At 40.3% G+C, this 21,394-nt stretch overlaps 2 protein-coding genes, 7 non-coding genes and 1 pseudogene across 15 annotated transcripts in view; 4 read left to right on the top strand and 6 right to left on the bottom strand.

The window, feature by feature from the left end:
- Positions 1–250: 250 nt before the first annotated feature.
- trnar-acg (transfer RNA arginine (anticodon ACG)) lies at positions 251–323 on the bottom strand. Its single transcript has one exon. It is a non-coding gene; the product is annotated as a tRNA-Arg (tRNA).
- A 295-nt stretch (positions 324–618) lies between these two features.
- Positions 619–690, top strand: trnae-cuc (transfer RNA glutamic acid (anticodon CUC)). Its single transcript has one exon. It is a non-coding gene; the product is annotated as a tRNA-Glu (tRNA).
- Positions 691–775: 85 nt separating this feature from the next.
- trnay-gua (transfer RNA tyrosine (anticodon GUA)) lies at positions 776–862 on the bottom strand. The gene is given in 2 exon segments: positions 776–811; positions 826–862. It is a non-coding gene; the product is annotated as a tRNA-Tyr (tRNA).
- An 88-nt stretch (positions 863–950) lies between these two features.
- On the bottom strand, positions 951–1,022 carry trnae-uuc (transfer RNA glutamic acid (anticodon UUC)). Its single transcript has one exon. It is a non-coding gene; the product is annotated as a tRNA-Glu (tRNA).
- Positions 1,023–2,481: 1,459 nt separating this feature from the next.
- Positions 2,482–2,554, bottom strand: trnar-acg (transfer RNA arginine (anticodon ACG)). Its single transcript has one exon. It is a non-coding gene; the product is annotated as a tRNA-Arg (tRNA).
- Positions 2,555–3,181: 627 nt separating this feature from the next.
- trnae-uuc (transfer RNA glutamic acid (anticodon UUC)) lies at positions 3,182–3,253 on the bottom strand. Its single transcript has one exon. It is a non-coding gene; the product is annotated as a tRNA-Glu (tRNA).
- Positions 3,254–4,084: 831 nt separating this feature from the next.
- The window catches only part of LOC147844895 (uncharacterized), a 38,571-nt gene continuing 21,261 nt past the window's right edge, over positions 4,085–21,394 (bottom strand). For 2 of the 7 annotated variants that reach the window (XR_015942657.1, XR_015942656.1), the window contains exons 2-5: positions 19,886–20,773; positions 9,646–9,783; positions 9,476–9,570; positions 4,085–7,874 (exon numbers count right to left, since the gene is read on the bottom strand). Coding sequence is in view for 1 of the 7 variants with exons in the window: in XM_088650709.1 (XP_088506835.1) it covers positions 19,893–20,773 (881 nt within the window). In the remaining 6 variants the exon portion in view is untranslated. Of the gene's footprint in view, positions 7,875–9,475; positions 9,571–9,645; positions 9,784–17,166; positions 20,774–21,394 lie in introns of those variants that run through there. The other 5 variants (XR_015942655.1, XR_015942658.1, XR_015942660.1 and 2 more) reach the window with 4 other exon arrangements.
- trnar-ucg (transfer RNA arginine (anticodon UCG)) lies at positions 5,680–5,752 on the top strand. Its single transcript has one exon. It is a non-coding gene; the product is annotated as a tRNA-Arg (tRNA).
- LOC147844894 (uncharacterized) lies at positions 9,991–11,426 on the top strand (annotated as a pseudogene).
- Positions 13,738–21,394, top strand: part of LOC148681144 (NACHT, LRR and PYD domains-containing protein 3-like) — a 21,989-nt gene continuing 14,332 nt past the window's right edge. Inside the window, exon 1 of the mRNA XM_088650203.1 lies at positions 13,738–20,828. The gene's annotated coding sequence lies outside the window, so the exon portion shown is untranslated. The remainder of the gene's footprint in view (positions 20,829–21,394) is intronic.

Here is a 21,394-nt window from a genome sequence, read left to right as displayed (position 1 = left end):
TTTGGTTTACAAGCTGTCACTGCTGTCTTCCCAGGAGAGTGGCTGTACTGGTTTCTTCTGGAAGTCCTGAGGGATGTACGGGACCAAGACATGAGACCAGTTGGGGCAGCCTTTGAACCCAGGAGAGCACCCCACAGGCTCTGTGCTGGCGGCCCCAGAAACTCGATTCACTCCAGAGTAGAACCGAACAACTCCGGCAGGGGAAAACCGCGACCGCACTGCACTGAGAGCAACGCAAAAAAATCCTGAGCGAGCCAGCCAGGAGTCGAACCTAGAATCTTCTGATCCGTAGTCAGACGCGTTATCCATTGCGCCACTGGCCCAGTCCGCATCGGCAGTGCTCATTAGCATGGTCCTTGGAAAGAGGACACGGCTCGGTGAACATGGAGTTCCTTAAAAGCATGCTTTGCTTTGTTGTCATGGCAAGTTGTGGTGTCGATAGGATGCTCTTACACCGAGCATGTGACAGTCCCTCCCAAGAAGAACTGTGATCCAGGCTCTGAGACTTTCTCTTCTCCGGGAGGAGGTTGCAAACGTTAGTTATTTTTGTCAGAGCAGCTGCAGCACACCTGGGTGGAGGCCCACAGCTAGACTTGAGGCCAACCTTTATGCACACCTTCCCTGGTGGTCTAGTGGTTAGGATTCGGCGCTCTCACCGCCGCGGCCCGGGTTCGATTCCCGGTCAGGGAACTTCCTTTTCACCTCCACGCTGAACTTTGAGGAGTGGTTAACTCACTTGGCGAAGGCAAGAAAGCGGCTCTGAGCGCAAAAGATGTCCTTCGAGCCGGAGTCGAACCAGCGACCTAAGGATTGCCATCATCGCACCTACAGTCCTCCGCTCTACCAACTGAGCTATCGAAGACTTACGGGGCAGTTCCACAACCACATCCTATAAGGTAGCTGCAGACCGACCGCTGGCCAAAAAGGACAGAAGCAAAAGCACTCAAGCCTTCCCATACCGGGAGTCGAACCCAGGCCGCCTGGGTGAAAACCAGGAATCCTAACCGCTAGACCATATGGGAACTGCCACACTTGAAACCCAGTCTTGGCACAAACTCCAGTTCATTCTGATCGCTGGCACGTCCCTGCTCCGCTTGCACAAGTGCCACTCATACACTTACGCACTCTCTCATACACAGTTTCTTGGTTTCCGTAAACCGAGAATCTTCTGATCCGTAGTCATAAGCGCTAACCTTTGTGCCACCGTAACTCTGCTCAGCACCTTGTTAGCACTTTGCTTGAAGCAAGGACAAGGCTCTGTCAACCCGGAGTTCCTTCACCACACATTCTGCTTTGTTTTTATGGCAAGAGGTTGTGTGGATGGGATGCTCTTACAGGATTCCTGACAGTCCCTCCATAGAAGACCTGAGATCCAGGGTCGGAGACTCTCTCCTCTCCAAGAGTAGGTTAAAAGCAATGGTTTCTTTTGTGTCTGTGTGTCAGAGCCCTTAGGTGTTGCTGCAGCTCAGAGACCTACAAGTGGAGAAGATTACACTGCAAGTCGGCTGGATGACCTCTAAGTGGTAGGCACTTATACCGCACGTAGGCTGGGTTTGCGATTGATGTAGCTGTAGTAGACATTCCTAAAAATAAAAAAAATGTATAAACTGCTTACTCTGAGGTTGTGTTTAGGGTTGGGGTAGGAGTAAAATTGAATAAAACACAGCAGGTTACCGTGTGGTTGGGCCTAGGGCTGGGGTAGGTGTGATTTTAATAAACTGCGATAGATTGTATTCTGTGCCATGTACGAGACATTGAATCAATGAAACCCACATGGAGGTTTGTTACTGTGAGGTTGGGTTAAGAGTTGGGGTAGGTTGGAAGGTTGATAAAACACAGCAGGAAACTGTGAGGTTGGTTTAAGGATTGGGGTAGGTTTGACATTCAAACATAACTGGTTGGACGCAGTGTCTTGTACCAGACATTAAATGAATGAAAACTCCAGGAGGTTTTTACAGCCCACTTGGGGCTGACCAGGTCGTTTGGAGCAAGCTCCGATTTCTATTTATACCTTTCTCAGTCAGGTAACTTCCTTTTCAGTAGTATGAGCGTCTGCACTGTGTGGCATATTTGCCGACGTATAACAGAGACTGAAACATTGCTCACACTTGTCTGAGGTGGTCATTTTGACTGCAATCTTGTTTTAGGTTGGCACTTTGTTTTTGAATATTGTATGCTTTTCGAATGCGTATCTGTGCTGCAGTAGAACGCCTTAGCCTCACAGCAAACATTTTGGTTTACAAGCTGTCACTGCTGTCTACCCAGGAGAGTGGCTGTACTGGTTTCTTCTGGAAGTCCTGAGGGATGTACGGGACCAAGACATGAGAGCGGTTGGGGCAGCCTTTGAACCCAGGAGAGCACCCCACAGGCTCTGTGCTGGCAGCCCCAGAAACTCGATTCACTCCAGAGTAGAACCGAACAACTCCGGCAGGGGAAAACCGCGACCGCACTGCACTGAGAGCAACGCAAAAAAATCCTGAACGAGCCAGCCAGGAGTCGAACCTAGAATCTTCTGAGCCGTAGTCAGACGCGTTATCCATTGCGCCACTGGCCCAGTCCGCATCAGCAGTGCTCATTAGCATGGTCCTTGGAAAGAGGACACGGCTCGGTGAACATGGAGTTCCTAAAACGCATGCTGTGCTTTGTTGTCATGGCAAGTTGTGGTGTCGATAGGATGCTCTTACACCGAGCATGTGACAGTCCCTCCCAAGAAGAACTGTGATCCAGGCTCTGAGACTTTCTCTTCTCCAGGAGGAGGTTGCAAACGTTAGTTATTTTTGTCAGAGCAGCTGCAGCACACCTGGGTGGAGGCCCACAGCTAGACTTGAGGCCAACATTCACGCAGACCTTACCTGGTGGTCTAGTAGTTAGGATTTGGCGCTCTCACCGCCGCGGCCCGGGTTCGATTCCTGGTCAGGGAACTTCCTTTTCACCTCCATGCTGAACTTTGAGGAGTGGTTAACTCACTTGGCGAAGGCAAGAAAGCGGCTCTGAGCGCAAAAGGTGTCCTTCGAGCCGGAGTCGAACCAGCGACCTAAGTATTGCCATCATCCCACCTACAGTCCTCCGCTCTACCAACTGAGCTATCGAAGGTTTATGGGGCAGTTCCACAACCACATCCTATAAGGTAGCTGCAGTCCGACCGCTGGCCAAAAAGGACAGGAGCAAAAGCACTCAAGCCTTCCCATACCGGGAGTCGAACCCGGGCCGCCTGGGTGAAAACCAGGAATCCTAACTGCTAGACCATATGGGAACTGCCACTCTTGAAACCCAGTCTTGGCACAAACTCCAGTTCATTCTGATCGCTGGCACGTCCCTGCTCCGCTTGCACAAGTGCCACTCATACACTTACGCACTCTGTCATACACAGTTTCTTGGTTTCCGTAACCGAGAATCTTCTGATCCGTAGTCATAAGCGCTAACCTTTGTGCCACCGTCACTCTGTTCAGCACCTTGTGTAGAACCAAACAACTCTGGCAGGGGCAAACTGCAACTGCAGTGCACTGACTGAGAGCAATGCAATAAATCCTGATCGAGCCAGCCAAAACTAGAATCTAGAATCTTCTGATCAGTCAGACACGTTATCCATTGCGCCACTGGCACACACTGTTCAAGGAGTGCTCATTAGCATGCTGTTTGGAAAGAGGACATGGACCGGTAAACATGGAGTTCCTTCAACGCATGCTGTGCTTTGTTGTCATGGCAAGTTGTGGTGTCGATAGGATGCTTTTACACAGAGCATGTGACAGTCCCTCCATAGAAGAACTGTGAACCAGGCTCTGAGACTTTCTCTTCTCCAGGAGGAGGTTGCAAACGTTAGAGTTATTTTTGTCAGAGCAGCTGCAGCACACCTGGGTGGAGGCCCACAGCTAGGCTAGAGGGCAAACTTTAGCCAGGCCTTCCCTGGTGGTCTTGTGGTTAGGACTTAGTGCTCTTACCGCTGTGGCCTGGGTTCAATTCCTTGTCAGGGAGCTTCCTTTTCACCTCCATGGTAAACTTCGAGCAGTGTTGCCGATGATTTTTTTACGAAAGCAGCTCTGAATGCAAAAGATGTCCTTCGGGCCGCACTGTAAGACGTAATAAGACACACTCTGGCACAGACATCCAGTCTGCACGCTGGAATACACGCTATTATCTCATGGTTGAGACGCAGCTTCAAAAATTTGTTTCAAACCGGAAGTACAAATTTGCTTGAAATAACGCAAAAACAATCAATTTACACTTTTTAGTGAAATATTTGTGTCCTAATAGTGTTTTTAGCAGTGTGGGACACATATATGACTGTCAACAGCTCAAAAAATGTGTTTTGGAGTTTCGTGACCCTTTAAGGTACAAATGGTAGAGAAAATACACACATGAAAATCTTACTTTGTTTTTCTTCTAACTAAGTATATTTTTATATGTTTTGTTGTTTTGTCTCAAATTATTTTATGTAGGACACAAATGCCTCAAATGCAGCTTTAACATCATTGGAATAAATTATATTTTAACATATTCAAATGGAAAAGCTAACATATTAAAAAGGATTCATTATTTACAAGGTTACTTTTATATCTGCATTTTTATAAACTAAAGCAGTTTTGTCCCAAACCTTTGAAAAATAGTCCATGTTGTCTTTATATTTTTAGCTGCTTCATTTATTACTGATTTTTCTTTATGCTTTCAAAATATGTAATTATGCAGTTGAAGTGATATTGTGCTATTTTGCTACATAGTAGAAGTGAACTAGTTTTGTTTTGTGTTAAAGCCACAATGGCCCTGCATAAAAGTGCTTTACTGGGACCTTATAGGCACATTTTGTGCCTGGACTCAACTTAGTATTAGTGGGACCTAACTTGTTAATTACTAAATGCCCACAGAGCATGCTCATAGGACATACTTCTGACCCACATAGTATACCTATACTTTGCCCATTGTGGCTATATACACTACACTTTGTGTGGACTTGCTATGGGCCCTCAGTGAACTTCTGTTTCGAGTGGGCCAGCCCACAGTTTGGTCTAGCGACATTGTATATGTTTTTGGTATAGACATGTTAGTTTGGGAATTTGTGCACTAAAACTGTACACTCAAGTACATGAAGGTGAGCTTAAGCAAACTGCATTAAACATTCAAAACTATTGTATAATAGGCTTAGAGAGACAATAGAAAAGCATATCTTAATTAAGATATAAATTGGATCCAATTAAAATATTGTAGAAATTATCCTAAAGGATTTTCCTGTATTGTACTATAAAATAATCCTATAGGAATGGTTGCAAAATATGATGAAAATTCTACAATAACTCCTTCAAAGAAATCTGATAGGATGCTTCTTTTGTGTCTGTATAATTGTAAAAGTTAGACTGATTTAGATCAGAAATCCACTACATGTTCATTAACTGAAAACACAGCTGAAGGTGCTACAATTAACACATAAACACCCTAGACAGCACAGCACAGCACAGCACAGCACCACTGCTTTTTTTCTGTGACAGACATAGATCTCGTCTAGGATTTAAACCCAGGACCTTTTGCACCCTAAGTGAGAATCATACCCCAAGACCAATAAGCCATGTAGAAGTGCTTCGCAGTGCCAGAAAAAAATTCTGTGAAACCGGTCCAATCTACTTTTTGTTCATGTTGTTTTTGTTACGCAACTCCCTGGATGCATATTACAGTTCACAGGCAGTAAAAAACGGCCCAGTGGCCTAATGTTTAAGGCACCAGCCTTCGAAGCTGGGGATTGTGGGTTCAAGTCCCACCTGGGTTGTCTTTGATGCAGTTTTTTGAAGTTGGCTGTGCAGCACAATCCAGTGTGACCTTCAAAAAACTAGGTTCATACTCTTAGGTCAAAAAGACATTATAATGGAAAACTCTTCAGAGAAGCTGATTTGTCATTAGTTGCACACACCAGATCGTCTGAATGCAATAGGGATCCTAAAGTGCTGTTCTCTGAGTTACAAGAACTTCCTGAGTCATACAACAAATATAGCAAATGCTAGTATTGGCCCAGTGGCCTAATGGATAAGGCATCACCCTTCAAAGCTGGGGAATGTGGGTTCAAGTTGTATTTGTTGGGTTACTTTTAAGTTGTGTGAAAAAATCCTGACTTGTCTACTCAAAGCTTAGGTGTAATGATCTGAGGACAATAGTTAGCTTCAAATTCTCAGACTTGCTGCACACTTCAATTAAGATTTATCCGATCTTGCTTGAATTATCCAATCACGTTACAAACATAAAAGGTTTAGCTAAGCTCTGGTAATGGAGATCTTGACTTTAAGTACCCCGTGGCTTTCAACTAATAGTCTCATGTTAGGTGGATGATGATGAAATGCAAACTAGAAAATAGCTGCAGAAAGGTTGTGATTTCATGTTAATGAGAGTGGCCTTGACTGGAATTTGAAACTCAAGACCAGTCACACCATACGCAAGAACCATACCCCAGGACCAATTAAACACGAATTTGGATGACTGCACAAAGAAAATTTTTGTCCATTAGTTGCACACATCTTATTTGACGGAATGCAAACTGGCATCGAGATCCTAAAGTGCAGTTTTCCATGCGTTGGCATCTTGTTGAAAGCTCCTTGGCTCTCTCCGCTGGTGTGCTGGCCTTCATGCACAGCCTGGTCAGGTGTACAGAGAGAGTGGTCTGTGGCTTCTGGCACTCCAGGCACTAGACAACGTTGCTATCAACGCACATGTACTTGCACATGTACTTGCTAAATTACCTCAAGGAATAAATTGGAATATTTCAAGATTAATTAATTAAATAAATTAAAACCACATTATTTCATTTACCAGAAACAAAAATATAATGTTACACTGAATTCATTATTTTTTGTGTTCCACCCAAAGATTCGGTGTGGCTTTTTCTGGCCACCACTAAGAAATTTTTCTTAGGGCACCACTGCTTTTTGGGTTGCTGAATAACACTTATAATATATCCTGAGAGTGTATAGGTTAACTTTAATTAAAAAAATATTCTGGATGAACAAGCTCTGAAAAAAAATCATATTCATTTTTCAAAAAAAGGAAATTTTTTTTATGTCTCTGTCATGATGACTGTACATAATATTTTACTAGTTATTTTGCAAGATTCCAGCATTCAGCTTAAAGTGCAATTTTAAGGATTAAGCAGGTTAACTAGGAAAGTTACTGGATAACTTTGTTTTGTGAACAATAAAATATATTCTTAAGGAGGCTAATATTATTGAACTTAAAATAGTTTATTTGCTTTTATTTAAGCCAAACTAAAATAAAGGAATACTATAAAAACTGACTTTTACAAGAAATATTTTTTTAATTCAATTTAATTCAGCTTTATTTGTATAGCGCTTTTACAATGTAGATTGTGTCAAAGCAGCTTCACATAAATGGTCATAGTAACTGGAACAGAGTGGTTCAGGTTTTAGTGTTTAAGTTCAGTTCAGTTCAGTTTAGCTCAGTTCAGTGTGATTTAATCACTACTGAGAGTTCAAACACTGAAGAGTCAATTCATCGATGCGTAGCTCTACCAATCCTGAACCATGCGAGGCAGTGGCGACAGCGGAGAGGGAAAAAAAACTTCACCTGAGGGGAGTGAAGAAAAAAAACCTTGAGAGAACAAGACTCAGTTGGGCACGGCCATTTTAATTTCTCCGCTGGCCAAAAGTCTTGTGCAGAGCTTCATTCGCCGTGGTTTAGGCTGGAAGATGGCCTCAGCGAAGACTCGTCTGTCCCTGGAGCGTCGCTGGAATCAGACTCATGTTCTCCACTCCCCACGACCATCAGCGCAGCAGCAGCTCAGGATATGGCCTGGTCCCGGATATGGAATCCGGGAAATTTATAAGAATTACTGTGAAGATTCCTTTGTTCTTTACAGGAGGAATTTTGACTTGACAGCTGTGTATCTGTATAGATAAACACACACACACACTCACACACTATTTCCCTAATTTGCAGAAGATAACACATACACACTCACACACTTTTTCCCTAATTTGCAGAAGATAACCAGGTGGTTATGCGATTCAGATCCTGACCGAGAGGGGGAAATATTTTAATTAAACGTAATGCTTCTTGTCAGCGGTACTTATAACAGAAAAAACTACATTAACGTTTGTTGATTGCAGACGGTGTTGGAAATAGACCTGGTCCTATTGAATTCGCGTTTTTTAGATAAATATTGTGTAGATAAAGTTAGTTATTTCGGTTTTAGGTTAAAGTATACTTTGTAGTGTTTATATTGTTCATGTATTGTTAGTATTTGTAGTTTTAGTGTAGTTTGATGGGTTAAGGTTTGTAGTTTACTTAGTGCAGGTTGTATATATAACGTTAAGTTTTTTGCTGATCAAGTGTTCGTCTAATAATCATTAAGTTAACTATTTACTAGTGTTTAAGTAGTTTGCATCGTTGTTTTGTAGTTTAACTAAAGTTTTAGCGTCTACATCACTGTCTCCGCGACTGGACACTGGTGAGTAAAACTTCAATTGGTTCATAGCCGCTGTGCGTCAAAAAAACATAAAATCTAATTCATTTAGAATGAAACAACGTTTAACTTACCTTTATTAGAGATTATCTATCTTCCAGTGATGTGACTGCTAGTTGCTCCAGGCACGTATTCAAGGCAGATCCCATTTAGGGATTTCCCCATTTTATTCGTCTGAACAGATCATTGGGATTTTAAAACAGTGCTGTTCAAGTATACTTGATTGCCGTGTTCAGAAATTCCAATCACGCACTAGCACTAGGAAGATAGTGAGAAACCTCTGTTCTTTGCTTCATTACAGTTTTTTATTGTGAGTATTGATTATATTTTAAGTTAGGTTAGGCAATTTAAAAGGGGCTAGCTTTTATAGTGAGAACACATAAAGTCCAAAAGTAGACTAGTTATCAAATAGGCAAATTAGACAGACTTCACATAATTAATCAGATAATAATTTAATGTGGCAGCTAATTTAGTCAAAGTCTTTGAACAATTTCTTATCTACACTGTAAAAACATTATTGTTCTTGCTGCTTTTAGTTAAGGCAACATAAAATGTTAAGCTGTACTAGTTGGCAACTTGTATTTTTGAATTGACAAGACATTTAATGCAGACTGAGCAATACATTTATGGAAAGTTTTGACAAAAAAAAAAAAAAAAAAAAAAAAAATATATATATATATATATATATATATATATATATATATATATATATATATATATATATAATTTTTTTTTTTTTTGTACAAAAAAAGCAAAAAAAAATTTGTATATAATATGTAATTATAGTAAATAAAAATGTCAAATAGAAAAATATGTTATTATATTAATGTTAATGCACTAAATTAATGCAGGCTCGATGAGCATAAGAATCTTCTTTCGAAAATATTATCATGGTAATGTGACCAGACTGGTGCTCTACATTAACATTTATTTAAAATGTTATTTAAAAATCATTTTATGTAAATTTTTGTGCTTTAATTCTTGTAGAAACATGGAAAAATTTAGAGGTGTGAGTTCAGTTACCAAATGGAGGCGTGTCCAGAATATACTTCATGATCTCCAAACTACACAAACACTTGACATCAACAACCAAGTGGCTGAATATCTTCTGGCAAATTCTGAAACAGGACAAGATGAAGAAATGAACTGTGATAATATCTCAAATTTCAAACAACACAAACACCAACACTGACCTTGAAAGACACATTGATGATGTCACTGATGATGATGATGATGACAGATTTACAGACTACCTCAGGAATTTCAGCGAGGAAGATTTAGATTTTAGTGACACACAAGACAGAGGCTCCTTTGATGACTTGCCAGATGAGCTGCGTCAGTGGGTTGTAGAGTGTGGTGTGACACAAAATGCCGCTGACAGCCTACTTAAAATTCTAAACAAACACATCCCCTTACTTCCTAAATGTGTAAGAACTTTGATGAAAATTTCACACACACGTAAAGTCAAAAAAATGGATGGTGGGGATTATGTCCATTTTGGAATATTGGAACACTTGCTCCAAAACAGAAATGCCCTGATGTTACAAACTGACAAAATTAAGATGTAGGTCAATATAGATGGACTGCCATTATTCAAAAGCTCACAGAAGCAAATTTGGCCAATTTTAGGAAAAATTTATTTTGAAAGGGACCCGTTTGTCAATCGTGTCTTCTGTGGAAACAGCAAACCTCGCAATCCTAACCAATATCTCCCAAGATTTTGCAGAGGAGGTTTCCGCACTAGGACAAGGTTTCACTGTGGCTGAAAGGCTGTTTCATCTTTCCCTGGACTGCTTTATCTGTGATGCTCCTGCACGATCATTCATAAAACAAACAAAGGGGCATGGAGGTTATAGTGGTTGCGATCGTTGCACGCAGGAAGGATCTTATATGGGACGGAAAATTATATTCCCAGAAACACATGCCCCACTCAGGACAGATGAGTCATTTACAGAAATGCATGATGACAACCACCACAGAGGTCACTCTATACTCAATACATTAAGTTTGGGAATGGTCACACAATTCATGCTGGATTATATGCATGATGTTTGCCTCGGTGTGACAAGGAAGATGATCAATTTTTGGACCAAGGGCAACCTAAAAAACAGACAGAGCTTCCATATAATAAGTAACATCTCAGAGAGTCTTGTAGGAATGTCAAAATACATACCCTCTGAATTTGCACGAAAGCCACAATCACTCTCTGAACTGGATCGCTGGAAAGCTACTGAGTTTAGGCAGTTTCTTCTGTACACTGGTCCAGTAGTACTGAAGGATATTCTTCCAACACCACTTTACAACAACTTCCAATCACTGTCGGTTAGTATCTATCTGATGCTTTCCCCAACCACCTGTGCTCATTACTGTGACTATGCTGATAACCTGGTTAGGTACTTCCTTGAACAGTTCAAACAACACCTTAGCAACCGCCTAGCAACACCTTAGCAACCACCTAGCAACACCTTAGCAACCGTCTATCAACACCTTAGCAACCACCTTAGTAACTTAGTAACGGTTGCTAAGGTGTTCCAACGTGGTCGCTAAGGTGTTGCTAGATGGTTGTTAAGGCATCGCTACGCTTTCTCAAGAGAAAATATTTTTTTTTACCCAAACATGTAAAAAGTAATTGCAAAGATGGCAAAAAAATCTTGCTATATTAAAGTTATTGCAAGACAGACAGGAGGGTTTTGAAAAGAAAGGAGGAGGATTTAGAGCGGGGATAGCAGAGGTAGAGGGGCGGGGTATGTAGCTGTTGGATCTTGGGGTTTGTAGTTTTTTGTCAGAGGAGGGGATTAAGAAGGGAGAGGAAGTGGTCGTGTACAGATTTGAACAGCAGACCATGCAGGAAAGATTACAGCATCCTAAAAAAACTTCATCTTCCCTGCAACTCCACACATTCAATACAATTTCGCAATCCAGCTGGGATCATACACCATTACCCCATGTAGTTCAGTAAGAAATCTTAGGGTGATTCTAGATCAGTGGTTCCCAACCTGGGGTCCGCGCCCCCCTAAGGGGGGCGCCAGAGTTCACAGGGGGGGCGCGGGAGAGGATAAGTATTGAGGTAGAAAAAGGCATAAAAATGCTCCACTATTATAAAGGGCTTTGCAATTAATCGAAAATCCGATTTAGATTTCGGTTTCAAACGATTATAAAAAAGCATTAATCGAGATAAATGATTATTGCATCATATTTTGCCACGTTCCAGTTGTAAACGTGTTGCTCTTAAAAGCGCGAAAGAGCTTATGTGTGTGTGCAGCACGATCACGCAGTCAGAAGCATGCGGCCGGTCATCAGCATTCACTCTCATTCACACACTGAGACGAGCAGAGGAGCGCAGACATCTAAAGTCATCTTAACGTGAGCGCTTTAATGGTCAAATAGGTGTCAAAACGCAGTGTTTAGTGATTATTTACATTAACCCTCATTTGTGTAATAAACAAACGAGTTGAGGATCAAAAGACGTGAAAGAGAAACCATTAAAGAGACAGTGCGCTATAATCCTTCTGCCGGCTGTTTTTATCATTATTAAACAAACATAACGAGAAAACTCTCGCTGCTCTTGACTGAAGGACTGCTGTAACTGTTAGCTAAAGTGTTTTTCTTACAGTGAAGATGCTTAAAGCACAGTTTGTTTCATATTTTTATTCTATTGTATTTATTTCTCTTTCCTTAGCAGGGTGGAAAATAACTGTATGCATACAGTTGAAGTCAGAATTATTAGCCCTCTTGAATATAAGCAAACCTTTTCCTGCCCAATTTCTGTTTCATGGAAAGAATATTTTATCAACTTATTTCTGAACATAATAGTTTTGATATCTCATTTCTAATTACTGATTTCTTTACTATAATGACAGCACATAATATTTTACTAGATATTTTTCAAAATACAAGCATTCAAATTAAAGTGCAGTTCAAAGGCTTAATTAGAGTAATAAGGCAAGTCATTATAACGGTAGTTTATTCTGCAGACAATCAAAAATATATATTGCTTAAGGGTGCTAATAATATTGACCTTAAATTGGTTTATAAATATTTAAACCTTTCTTTATTCTAGCTAAAATAAAATAGAAGAAAAAATATTATAGGAAATACTGTTAAAATTCCTTGCTCTGTTAAACATAATTTGGGAAATATTTATATAAAAAAAAAATCCCAGGAGCGCTAATAATTTTGACTTTAACTGGCAATGGTTTTGAATAATCGTGATTACAATTATGACCAAAATAATTGTGATTATGATTTTTCCCAAAATCGAGCAGCCCTACTATTATATATGTATTTTTAAGTACCAAAAAAAAAATCTAAACACATGCTTAAAATTTCAACATAATAGTGAAAATAATTAAAATAAATAACTTTAAATAATTATTTAAATTTTGCTCACTCACGCAATCTGCTTGTCAACGTGTCGTAAAGGCAAAATCAAAACAAAAATGGCAGACAAACATAAATGCAGTGATTCTTCAGAGGCGAAGAAAAAGATTAGACAGTATGACAAAGCCTACCTAGATTTTGGTTTTATTGAAGGCCAAGACAAGTTAAAACTGATTAATTAATATTTTCTATACATATTACTATATATTAATATTACACAAACACACACACACATATATATATATATATATATATATATATATATATATATATTCATACACAGTACATATGTGTGTGCGTGCGTGTGTATTTATACGGTGGGGGGGGCTCCAATGTTTGTATATGTTCATGGGGGGGGCCCCAAAGAAAAAGGTTGGGAACCACTGTTCTAGATGATCAGTTGTCCTCCAAAGAGGACATTGCTAACACAGCTCCATCATGCAGAGATGCACAGATCTGACGGTTATTTCTGCTGAGTGTGACATGGCAGGGAAAGAAACAGCATCTGTAAGACTGAAACCATGGTGCTTGACTGTGTGGAAATATAAATTTCTATCAACTAATTCCAAATGAAAAATAATCTACGTATAACTGAAAAGTTATATTCTCTGGTTTTTAATTATATAATTTCATTAACATCCCAGCTAGGAAGGACATTAACCTTTTGTCTTTCTGATAACAGGCTAAGCCAATGTAATGCAAATTGTCAGTTTCACAGCATGGGGTGTCTATTGTTTTCTCTTTTCGATCAAATGGTCAGGCGGTTTCTGTCTCCAGAACATGATGAGATTAGACCTGAGAAGCAGTTTACCCTGCCAACCACAACCCTTAATTTGCATGCTTTGTTTAGCCATATCCCCTCCTCCTAAGAACACAATATAGCCATGAAATCTTTGTCTTAATTCAGACTAATTCAGACTTGTGTGAGACTTGTGAGAGACTTGTGAAAGAACCTGCAGACTGCGGACCTCTAGTAGGCTCTTGCAGACACATCTTAAAGACGCTGTATGACTGCAGATTAACCAACACGTCTCAATAAAGGAATTCTGCTTGTTTCGAGTCTCCTGGACTGGGTTCTCTCTTCTCTTTTCATCTCATTTATTTTTTTTTTTTACAACAACTTGGTGCCGTGAGCCGGATAGAGACAGAAATCCTCAAATTCTCAACAATTTGCCACAAAAGACTGAAATCCACCTGGAATTCAACTTGAACCTTCAAGATCAAGAAAACTTCTTCAGACGGAATCTTCAGCTCAACGGCAATTTGAAGTCACTCAGCGGACGTCACAAATTCTCAACTATTTGCTGACTGCAACCCTGATGAACATTGAAGCTACCTGAATACAAAGATCAGATCACTCCAGACTGATCTTTTCAGCTCAACCTCGATTTGGTGAGTTTCACTCTATCAAAAGAACCATACAGACCAGTCTATACACATGGTTATTCTCTGCTCCATCAGAGAAAAGTTAACAAACAGCTGCAGGGTTTGTTTAACAAAAAGTTATTCTCTATTTCAATAATAGTAACAGTTTCAATAAGAAGTAACAGTTTTATCCTCTGTTCAGAGAAGTTAAGCCTTATGCGCTATTTTCTTTTCTTTTCTTTTGTTTTCCCTCTGTTCAACCAGAGAAGTTTAGGTTTAGCTATACAAGCTAATTTATGTTATCTCTTGTTCAGGCAGGAAGTTTTAGCAACATGTGCTAATATTGTTACCCTCTGTTTCGCCAGAGAAGAAATTACTACACTTTCATCTGAAAAGTTTTAGTATTTTTACTTTGTGATAACAAGCTCACAAAATGTTCAGACAGAATACAAGACTGATCACTACAACTGAAAAAGGTAGTTTAAAAACTCCTTTATTGTCAGATCAGGATTTCAAATCGCTGCTACGACAGCACATGGACTCAATAACAGAGTCAGTCAGACTAAATTTGACAAAGAAATTTAGCATTGACCCAGATGATGTTTGGACATTAGATGAATGCAAGAAAGTGCTTGATGCATGCATTCGCAAAAACAATGTAAAAGGCATTATCTGCTGCTACAGAGAATTCAATTTATCTTGAGCTAAACAACAAGCTCAAGCTAAATCAGAATTAGAAAAACAGATCCAAGAGCTTCATGCTAAGATAACCTCATTAACAAAACAACTGAACCTAAAGAAATCAAAAACTGACATTGAGAAGGTTAGTCAGCCTGATAATAAACATCCTGACTTACAAATTGTCTCTGAAACAGACGTTCCCATCCAGTCAGATAGCGATTTACCTATAGGCTCAGTGGAGGTTTGTGGTGCCAGGAGATCTAAGAGAACTGAGAGTTCACACAACAACACTTCTGTTGTTCAAATTCAAACAGTTTCCAGAACACTAGGACCTAGAGAAATAGACAGACTGTCTTAAAGCTTACCATCAGCACGAACAAATTTTTCAGAGTTTAGCAGAGCACTAATCAGCAAAATGCGTCTTTATGACATGTCATTAACAGAAGTCACCCAGCTAATGTCTCAAATTCTCACTGAATCTGAATTCAACAGTTTTGAGCATACTGTGACCTCTAAATTACAACATGCCAGTAAGGATGATTTGAGAGAGGGTGTTTTAAAAGCTCTAAAGAACATTGTTGGCCCAAAGATCGACTGGTCTAAAGTGACTTGTTGTGTGCAAAGGAAAGATGAATCTGTGAGTGAATTCACTGAGAGATTTTGTCAATCTGCCATAACTTACAGTGGATTAGCTGATAATTCGGACAGTGTGCTAAATGATAAGGGACCCCTAGTCCGCATCTGGTCAGATGGCCTTGCAACTGAATACAGAAAAGCTTTGCCATTTCTTAACATCACATGGTCTTCCACCACTCTCAGAAATAATCTGAACAGTTTAGCTTTGTGGGAAAGAGACTCTTACATCAAAGACAGAGTCAGATTTGAAGCAGCCGCCACTAAGGTCAACACAGAAAAGACATCAAATCACAAATGTCTTAGGAAAAATATCTGTTGTCATTACTGTGGTAAAAAAGGACATTGGATGAGGGAGTGTAGAAAGAATAAAAAGAACTTTAAAGAGATGAACAGGGTAAATCAACTTCCGAACAGTTTGCTAAATGCCCTCAACATACCCCTCCCCTCATCACTAAATCCATTGAGCTGTCCACAAAGATGCTAACCATTTTTGGCTGTGAGTGCTTAATGTCCCAGTTCATTTACAATTAAGATGAAAGACTCTTTGTAAAAAAGACACAAAGGAAACTTCTTCCTTTTTATTAGGGAACTCTGCTTAAGTCCACTCACAGCCTTGAATGTGTTTTAACACATATTTCAACCACTACCCATTCAATGTTATGATGTCTGATAGGACTGATATTTATTGAATGATAGTTTGTGTCTCACATTTTAAAGTTTGCCCACCACACTCAGGGACAGAACAGGACACACAAACCAGTGAGGAGCCCAGGGCAGAACTGAAAGCAACAGGCTTCAGGGGCCGCACCCTGTGGTGAAGATTCCCTTTTTCCCCATTTATCCTCACCTCACTGTTTTATAGGTGTCATAACTTTAAGATTAGGAGACAGAAAATACACAACACTATACGATCACCAACTTAACACAACCACTATACGATCACCTGAATAACTATACACATGAACTGTGTGATCATACAAGTCTATGCATGAATACTGCTGGTCTGCTGTTTCCTTGTGTGCAGGTAAACACAAACACTGCATCTTCTCAGAAACACTCTGAACCAGAGCATCACTACGGAGATCCATGAATGACAGGAAGTCATCAGATCAACTCTGTGCTGGAGAAGAACCACAAGAAACACACCTCACAAAAGACTGAACACTATTCACAAGCCATGGACTTTCAGAAGATCTGCAGGTTAACTACATGATTTTTGTGTCATCATGTAGGATTTATGACATTACAACTGATTGTCATAAACGTGTGAACAGTTTTGAAATCTACACTTACATCTACGTAGATATTGAAATGACACAGAATAAGTTTAAATGTGCCTGTAACTTTTCAAGTTACATGACTAGAAGATGGGGCTTCTGTTATCAAACAGAAGCCATTGAATGGTTTTAGGAAAGCTTACAAATTTATATTTTTTTTGTGAGAGTTTTTAAATAACTCTCAAAGGGGGAACTGTGGAAATATAAATTTCTATCAACTAATTCCAAATGAACAATAATCTACGTATAACTGAAAAGTTATATTCTTTGGTTTTTAATTATATAATTTCATTAACATCCCAGCCAGGAGGGACATTTAACCTTTATCTCTCTGACTACAGGCTAAGCCAGTGATGCAAATGCTTTAAACGACTCTGTCTTTGTCTTCGGGTGTTGCTTTTATGCTACAGAAACCCTATGTTGATTAACTTGTGTGGTCAGTAGCTGGGCCGTTTTTTAACACCTATGCCATGCTGACTCCAACACTTAATTTGCATGCTTTGTTTAGCCAAATCCCCTCCTCCTAAGAACACAATATAGACATGAAATCTTTGTCTTAAATCAGACTATTTGCAGACTTGTGTGAGAATTGTGAGAGACTTGTGAAAGAACTTGCAGACCGCGGACCTCTAGTAGGCTCTTGCAGACACGGACATCTTAAAGACGCTGTATGACTGCAGATTAACCAACACGTCTCAATAAAGGAATTCTGCTTGTTTCGAGTCTCCTGGACTGGGTTCTCTCTTCTCTTCTTTTCATTCATTTTTTTTTTTTTTTACAACATCATCCAGTCTTTAATGTCTTTGATACACTCAGTTAGTTTAGACAGTTGAGACGTCTCGTCAGGTTTAGTTGAAATATACAATTGAGTATCATCTGCATAGCAGTGAAAGGTGATCCCATGTCTTCTAATAATGTCTCCCAGAGGTAGCATGCAAATTGTAAATAGTAAAGGGCCTAAAACTGATCCTTGAGGCACCCCATACTTTACTGGGCTGACTTGTGAAGGCTGTCCATTAAGATTCACAAACTGGTAGCGGTCAGTTAAGTATGACTTAAACCATTGTAGAGCCTGTCCCTGGACACCTGTAGACTTTATGAGGATATTGTGGTCAATGGTATCAAATGCCGCACTAAGATCGAGTAAAACTAATAGCGAGACGCACCCTCGGTCAGCAGCTAAGAGTAAATCGTTGGTTATTTTCACTAAGGCGGTTTCTGTACTGTGGTGAGCCCTGAAACCTGACTGAAACACTTCAAAAATATTGTTCATCTGCAGAAATGAGCATAATTGAGTGGAAACAACTTTTTCTAGTATTTTAGACATAAATGAAAGATTTGAGATAGGCCTATAGTTAGCTAAGTTGTTGGTGTCTAGTTGTGGTTTCTTAATAATAGGCTTAATAACAGCTAGCTTGTAAGAGTTTGGAACATGGCCTATAGATAAAGAAGAGTTGATTATGTTAAGAAGAGGTTCTCCTATAGCAGGTAGCAGCTCTTTCAGTAATTTTGTTGGAATTGAGTCCAGCATACACGTAGCTGGTTTAGAGCTATTTATAATTTTTACTAACTCTTCGTGTTCTATGATTTTGAAGCAGTGTAGGTTATTATTATGATTCAATGAAATATTTACAGGATTTGGAGTATAAGCCAGTGCAGAAAGTTTGGCATCTCCTATTTTCTGTCTAAAGCCTTCTATTTTATTACTGAAAAAATTCATGAAGTCATCACTACTAATTTGCGGTGGAGTAGTTTGTTCCAAGGATGACCGATTATTTGCTAATTTAGAGATGGTGTTAAATAAAAATCTAGGATTGTTATGATTATTTTCTATCAGTTTGTGCAGGTGCTCGGTCCTGGCAGATTTTAGAGCCCTCCTATAGCTGGACATACTGTTTTTGTACGCAATTCTAAAGACCTCTAAATTAGTTTTTTTCCATTTACGTTCCAGGGCGTGGGTTGCTGTTTTGAGCGCACGAGTATGGCTATTATACCATGGTTTAGTTTTAATCTCTCTAGCCTTTTTTAATTTGATGGGTGCCACAGTATTTAGTGTGCTAGTAAAGATGGCATCCATACTGCTGGTTACTACATCAAGATCATTTGAGTTTGCGGGTGCATTACGAAATAGAGAGAGATCAGGTAAGTTATTTATAAATTCATCTTTAGTTGACGGAACAATAGTTCTACTAGGGCGGAGTATTGGAGCGGGTTTGCTGATTTCAGGTAAACACAGCTTATATAGTAAGAGGTACTGATCTAATATCATCACTTTGTGGTATAATGTCTACGTCAATAACCTTGATTCCATAAGACAGAATTAGATCTAATGTATGCTTTAAGCGATGGGTTGGACCCACAACGTTTTGCTTTATCCCAAGTGAGTGTATTAAATCCATAAACGGGAGCCCTAATGTATCGTTAGCGTCATCTATGTGGATGTTAAAGTCACCTACAATTAGCATTTTATCAGTTTTGACTAGTAAGTCAGAAATAAAATCAGAAAATTCTTTTAGAAAATTGACATAGGGTCCCGGGGGTCTATATATGGTGATTAAAGCGAGAGATAACATAGGGTTTTGCAAAGTATCTGGAAGCTGAACATTAAGCGATAATACTTCAAAGGAGCTAAACATAAGTCCTTTTCTCTGATTAATATTAAGGAAATCACTAAAGATTGATGCAACTCCACCACCACGACCAGTTTGACGAGCCTCATGTTTATATAAGAATCCTGGAGGAGTTGCTTCATTTAAGCTAATATAGTCATTTTGTTTCAGCCAGGTTTCAGTGAGACAGAGTGCATTAAGATTGTTTTCTGTTATTATTTCATTAATGATAAGTGCTTTAGGTGCAAGTGACCTGATGTTTAGGAGACCAAGTTTTACGAAATTTGTATTTTCACTTTTAACTGGTTTTTCTGGTTTGATTCTTACTAGATTTTTTCTGGAGCACACAGTACGTTTATTTCTTAATCTAATAATACGAGGAACAGACACAGTCTCTATAGGATTTGCCAGATATGCGTTGCTGATGTTTAAGTGGGGTGAACAAGAGTCTAGGTGGCTATAATGTGAATTTTGTAAATTTTTACCTGTTAGTCAGATGGTGCGAAGTAATCTGGAGATGTTGTCCGACAGGAGTTCAGCTCCGGCTCGACTGGGTTGCAGGCCGTCAGCACGGAAGAGCCTAGGACGCTCCCAGAAAAGATTCCAGTTATTAGCAAAGAGCAATTTCTGTTCTTTACACCATGTTAATAGCCATTCATTCAGAGCTAAAAGTCTACTGAACCTTTCATTTCCTCGGCGGTAGGTAGGAAGCGGTCCAGAAACGATGATCTGCGTGGCGGGCGAGGTGCGTCGAACCGTCTCGATCAGGCTCCTGAAGTCCTTCTTCAGGATCTCCGACTGCCGGAGCCCGGTGTCGTTTGTCCCCACGTAGAGGACAACGGCACCAGGGCTCTCGGCAGCGCCCAGGATGGTTGGAATCTGTGTGGAAATATTTCTCACACGGGCACCAGGAAAGCAGAAAGTACGTACTTTATTACCTTTTGAGGAGGCGGCACGGACGTGACGAACGATCGAGTCACCGATGATGGCCACATCGGGACCCGACTCGCGGAGAGGGGAGAAGCGGTTCTCAGTGGAGATCTCGAACACGGGAGGAGGAGACGTTCTGCCCCGGGATCTGGGAAGCACCTTACGCGACTGCACCCAGGCGCCGTGGTAGCCGGGTGTCGGCGTGAACGACGCCTGGCCGCGCCGCGCCCCGGGTGCGCTGGGCCTGGACAGAGAAGGACGCGGGGTTGAGGTAGAGGGAATGATGTGGTTGTAATTTCCACGTACCTTAGATGATGAGGCGGCCTTAGCGTTAGGTACAACAAGCAGTTGTTCCCATAGCCGCGTCCACCTCACCACAAGTGCCCGGATCTGGGACTCCACTTCTTCCAGCTCCAGCTCCAATGCCTCCATCGATGCTTCTCCTGCACACAAGGACAGAGACGGAAGCGACATTTTACGGGATAAAGAGCAAAGCCAGTAAGTCAAAAGTGTATGGTAAAAGAGGTCGGTAGCTTTAGCTGACCAGCGGCGCTAGCAGGCTAAAGCTACAAACAACAGGCGGATGCTCGAGGGAGAGACCGTTTTTAAAGCAGTTTTGTTTGTATAAATGTATTAAGGGTTTGTTCACCCTAAGTAGGAGAGACAAATACTTAGTGAATGAGGAAGAATTTTATGATTAAGATTTAAATTGCGAGTAAATAGCAAGTCCAAACTTTAAGCACACGCAGTAGGCGACCGAACGGAGACAGTGACGCCATTGACGTCAAAGTGATCAGTGTGTGTGGTGTTTAAAGTGATCAGTTTGTGTGGTGTTTAAAGTGATCAGTGTGTGGTGTTTAAAGTGAACAGTGTGATCAGTGTTTCAATTACTCATTTGTAATAACTGATTTATTTTCTCTTTGTCATGATGACAGTAAATAATATTAGACTAGATATTCTTCAGGACACTTCTATACAGCTTAAAGTGGCATTTAAAGGCTTAACTAACTTTCTCTAGAAGGAAAAAATATATATATCAGACATGCTGTGAAAATTTCCTTGCT

This window comes from Danio rerio, chromosome 4 (genome assembly GCF_052040795.2).
Source record: "Danio rerio strain M-AB ecotype USA chromosome 4, GRCz13ab, whole genome shotgun sequence".
In the NCBI taxonomy this organism is placed as follows: domain Eukaryota; kingdom Metazoa; phylum Chordata; class Actinopteri; order Cypriniformes; family Danionidae; genus Danio; species Danio rerio.
The sequence above is the reverse complement of the archived record's forward strand: the minus strand, read 5'-3'. Positions and strand labels throughout refer to the sequence as shown.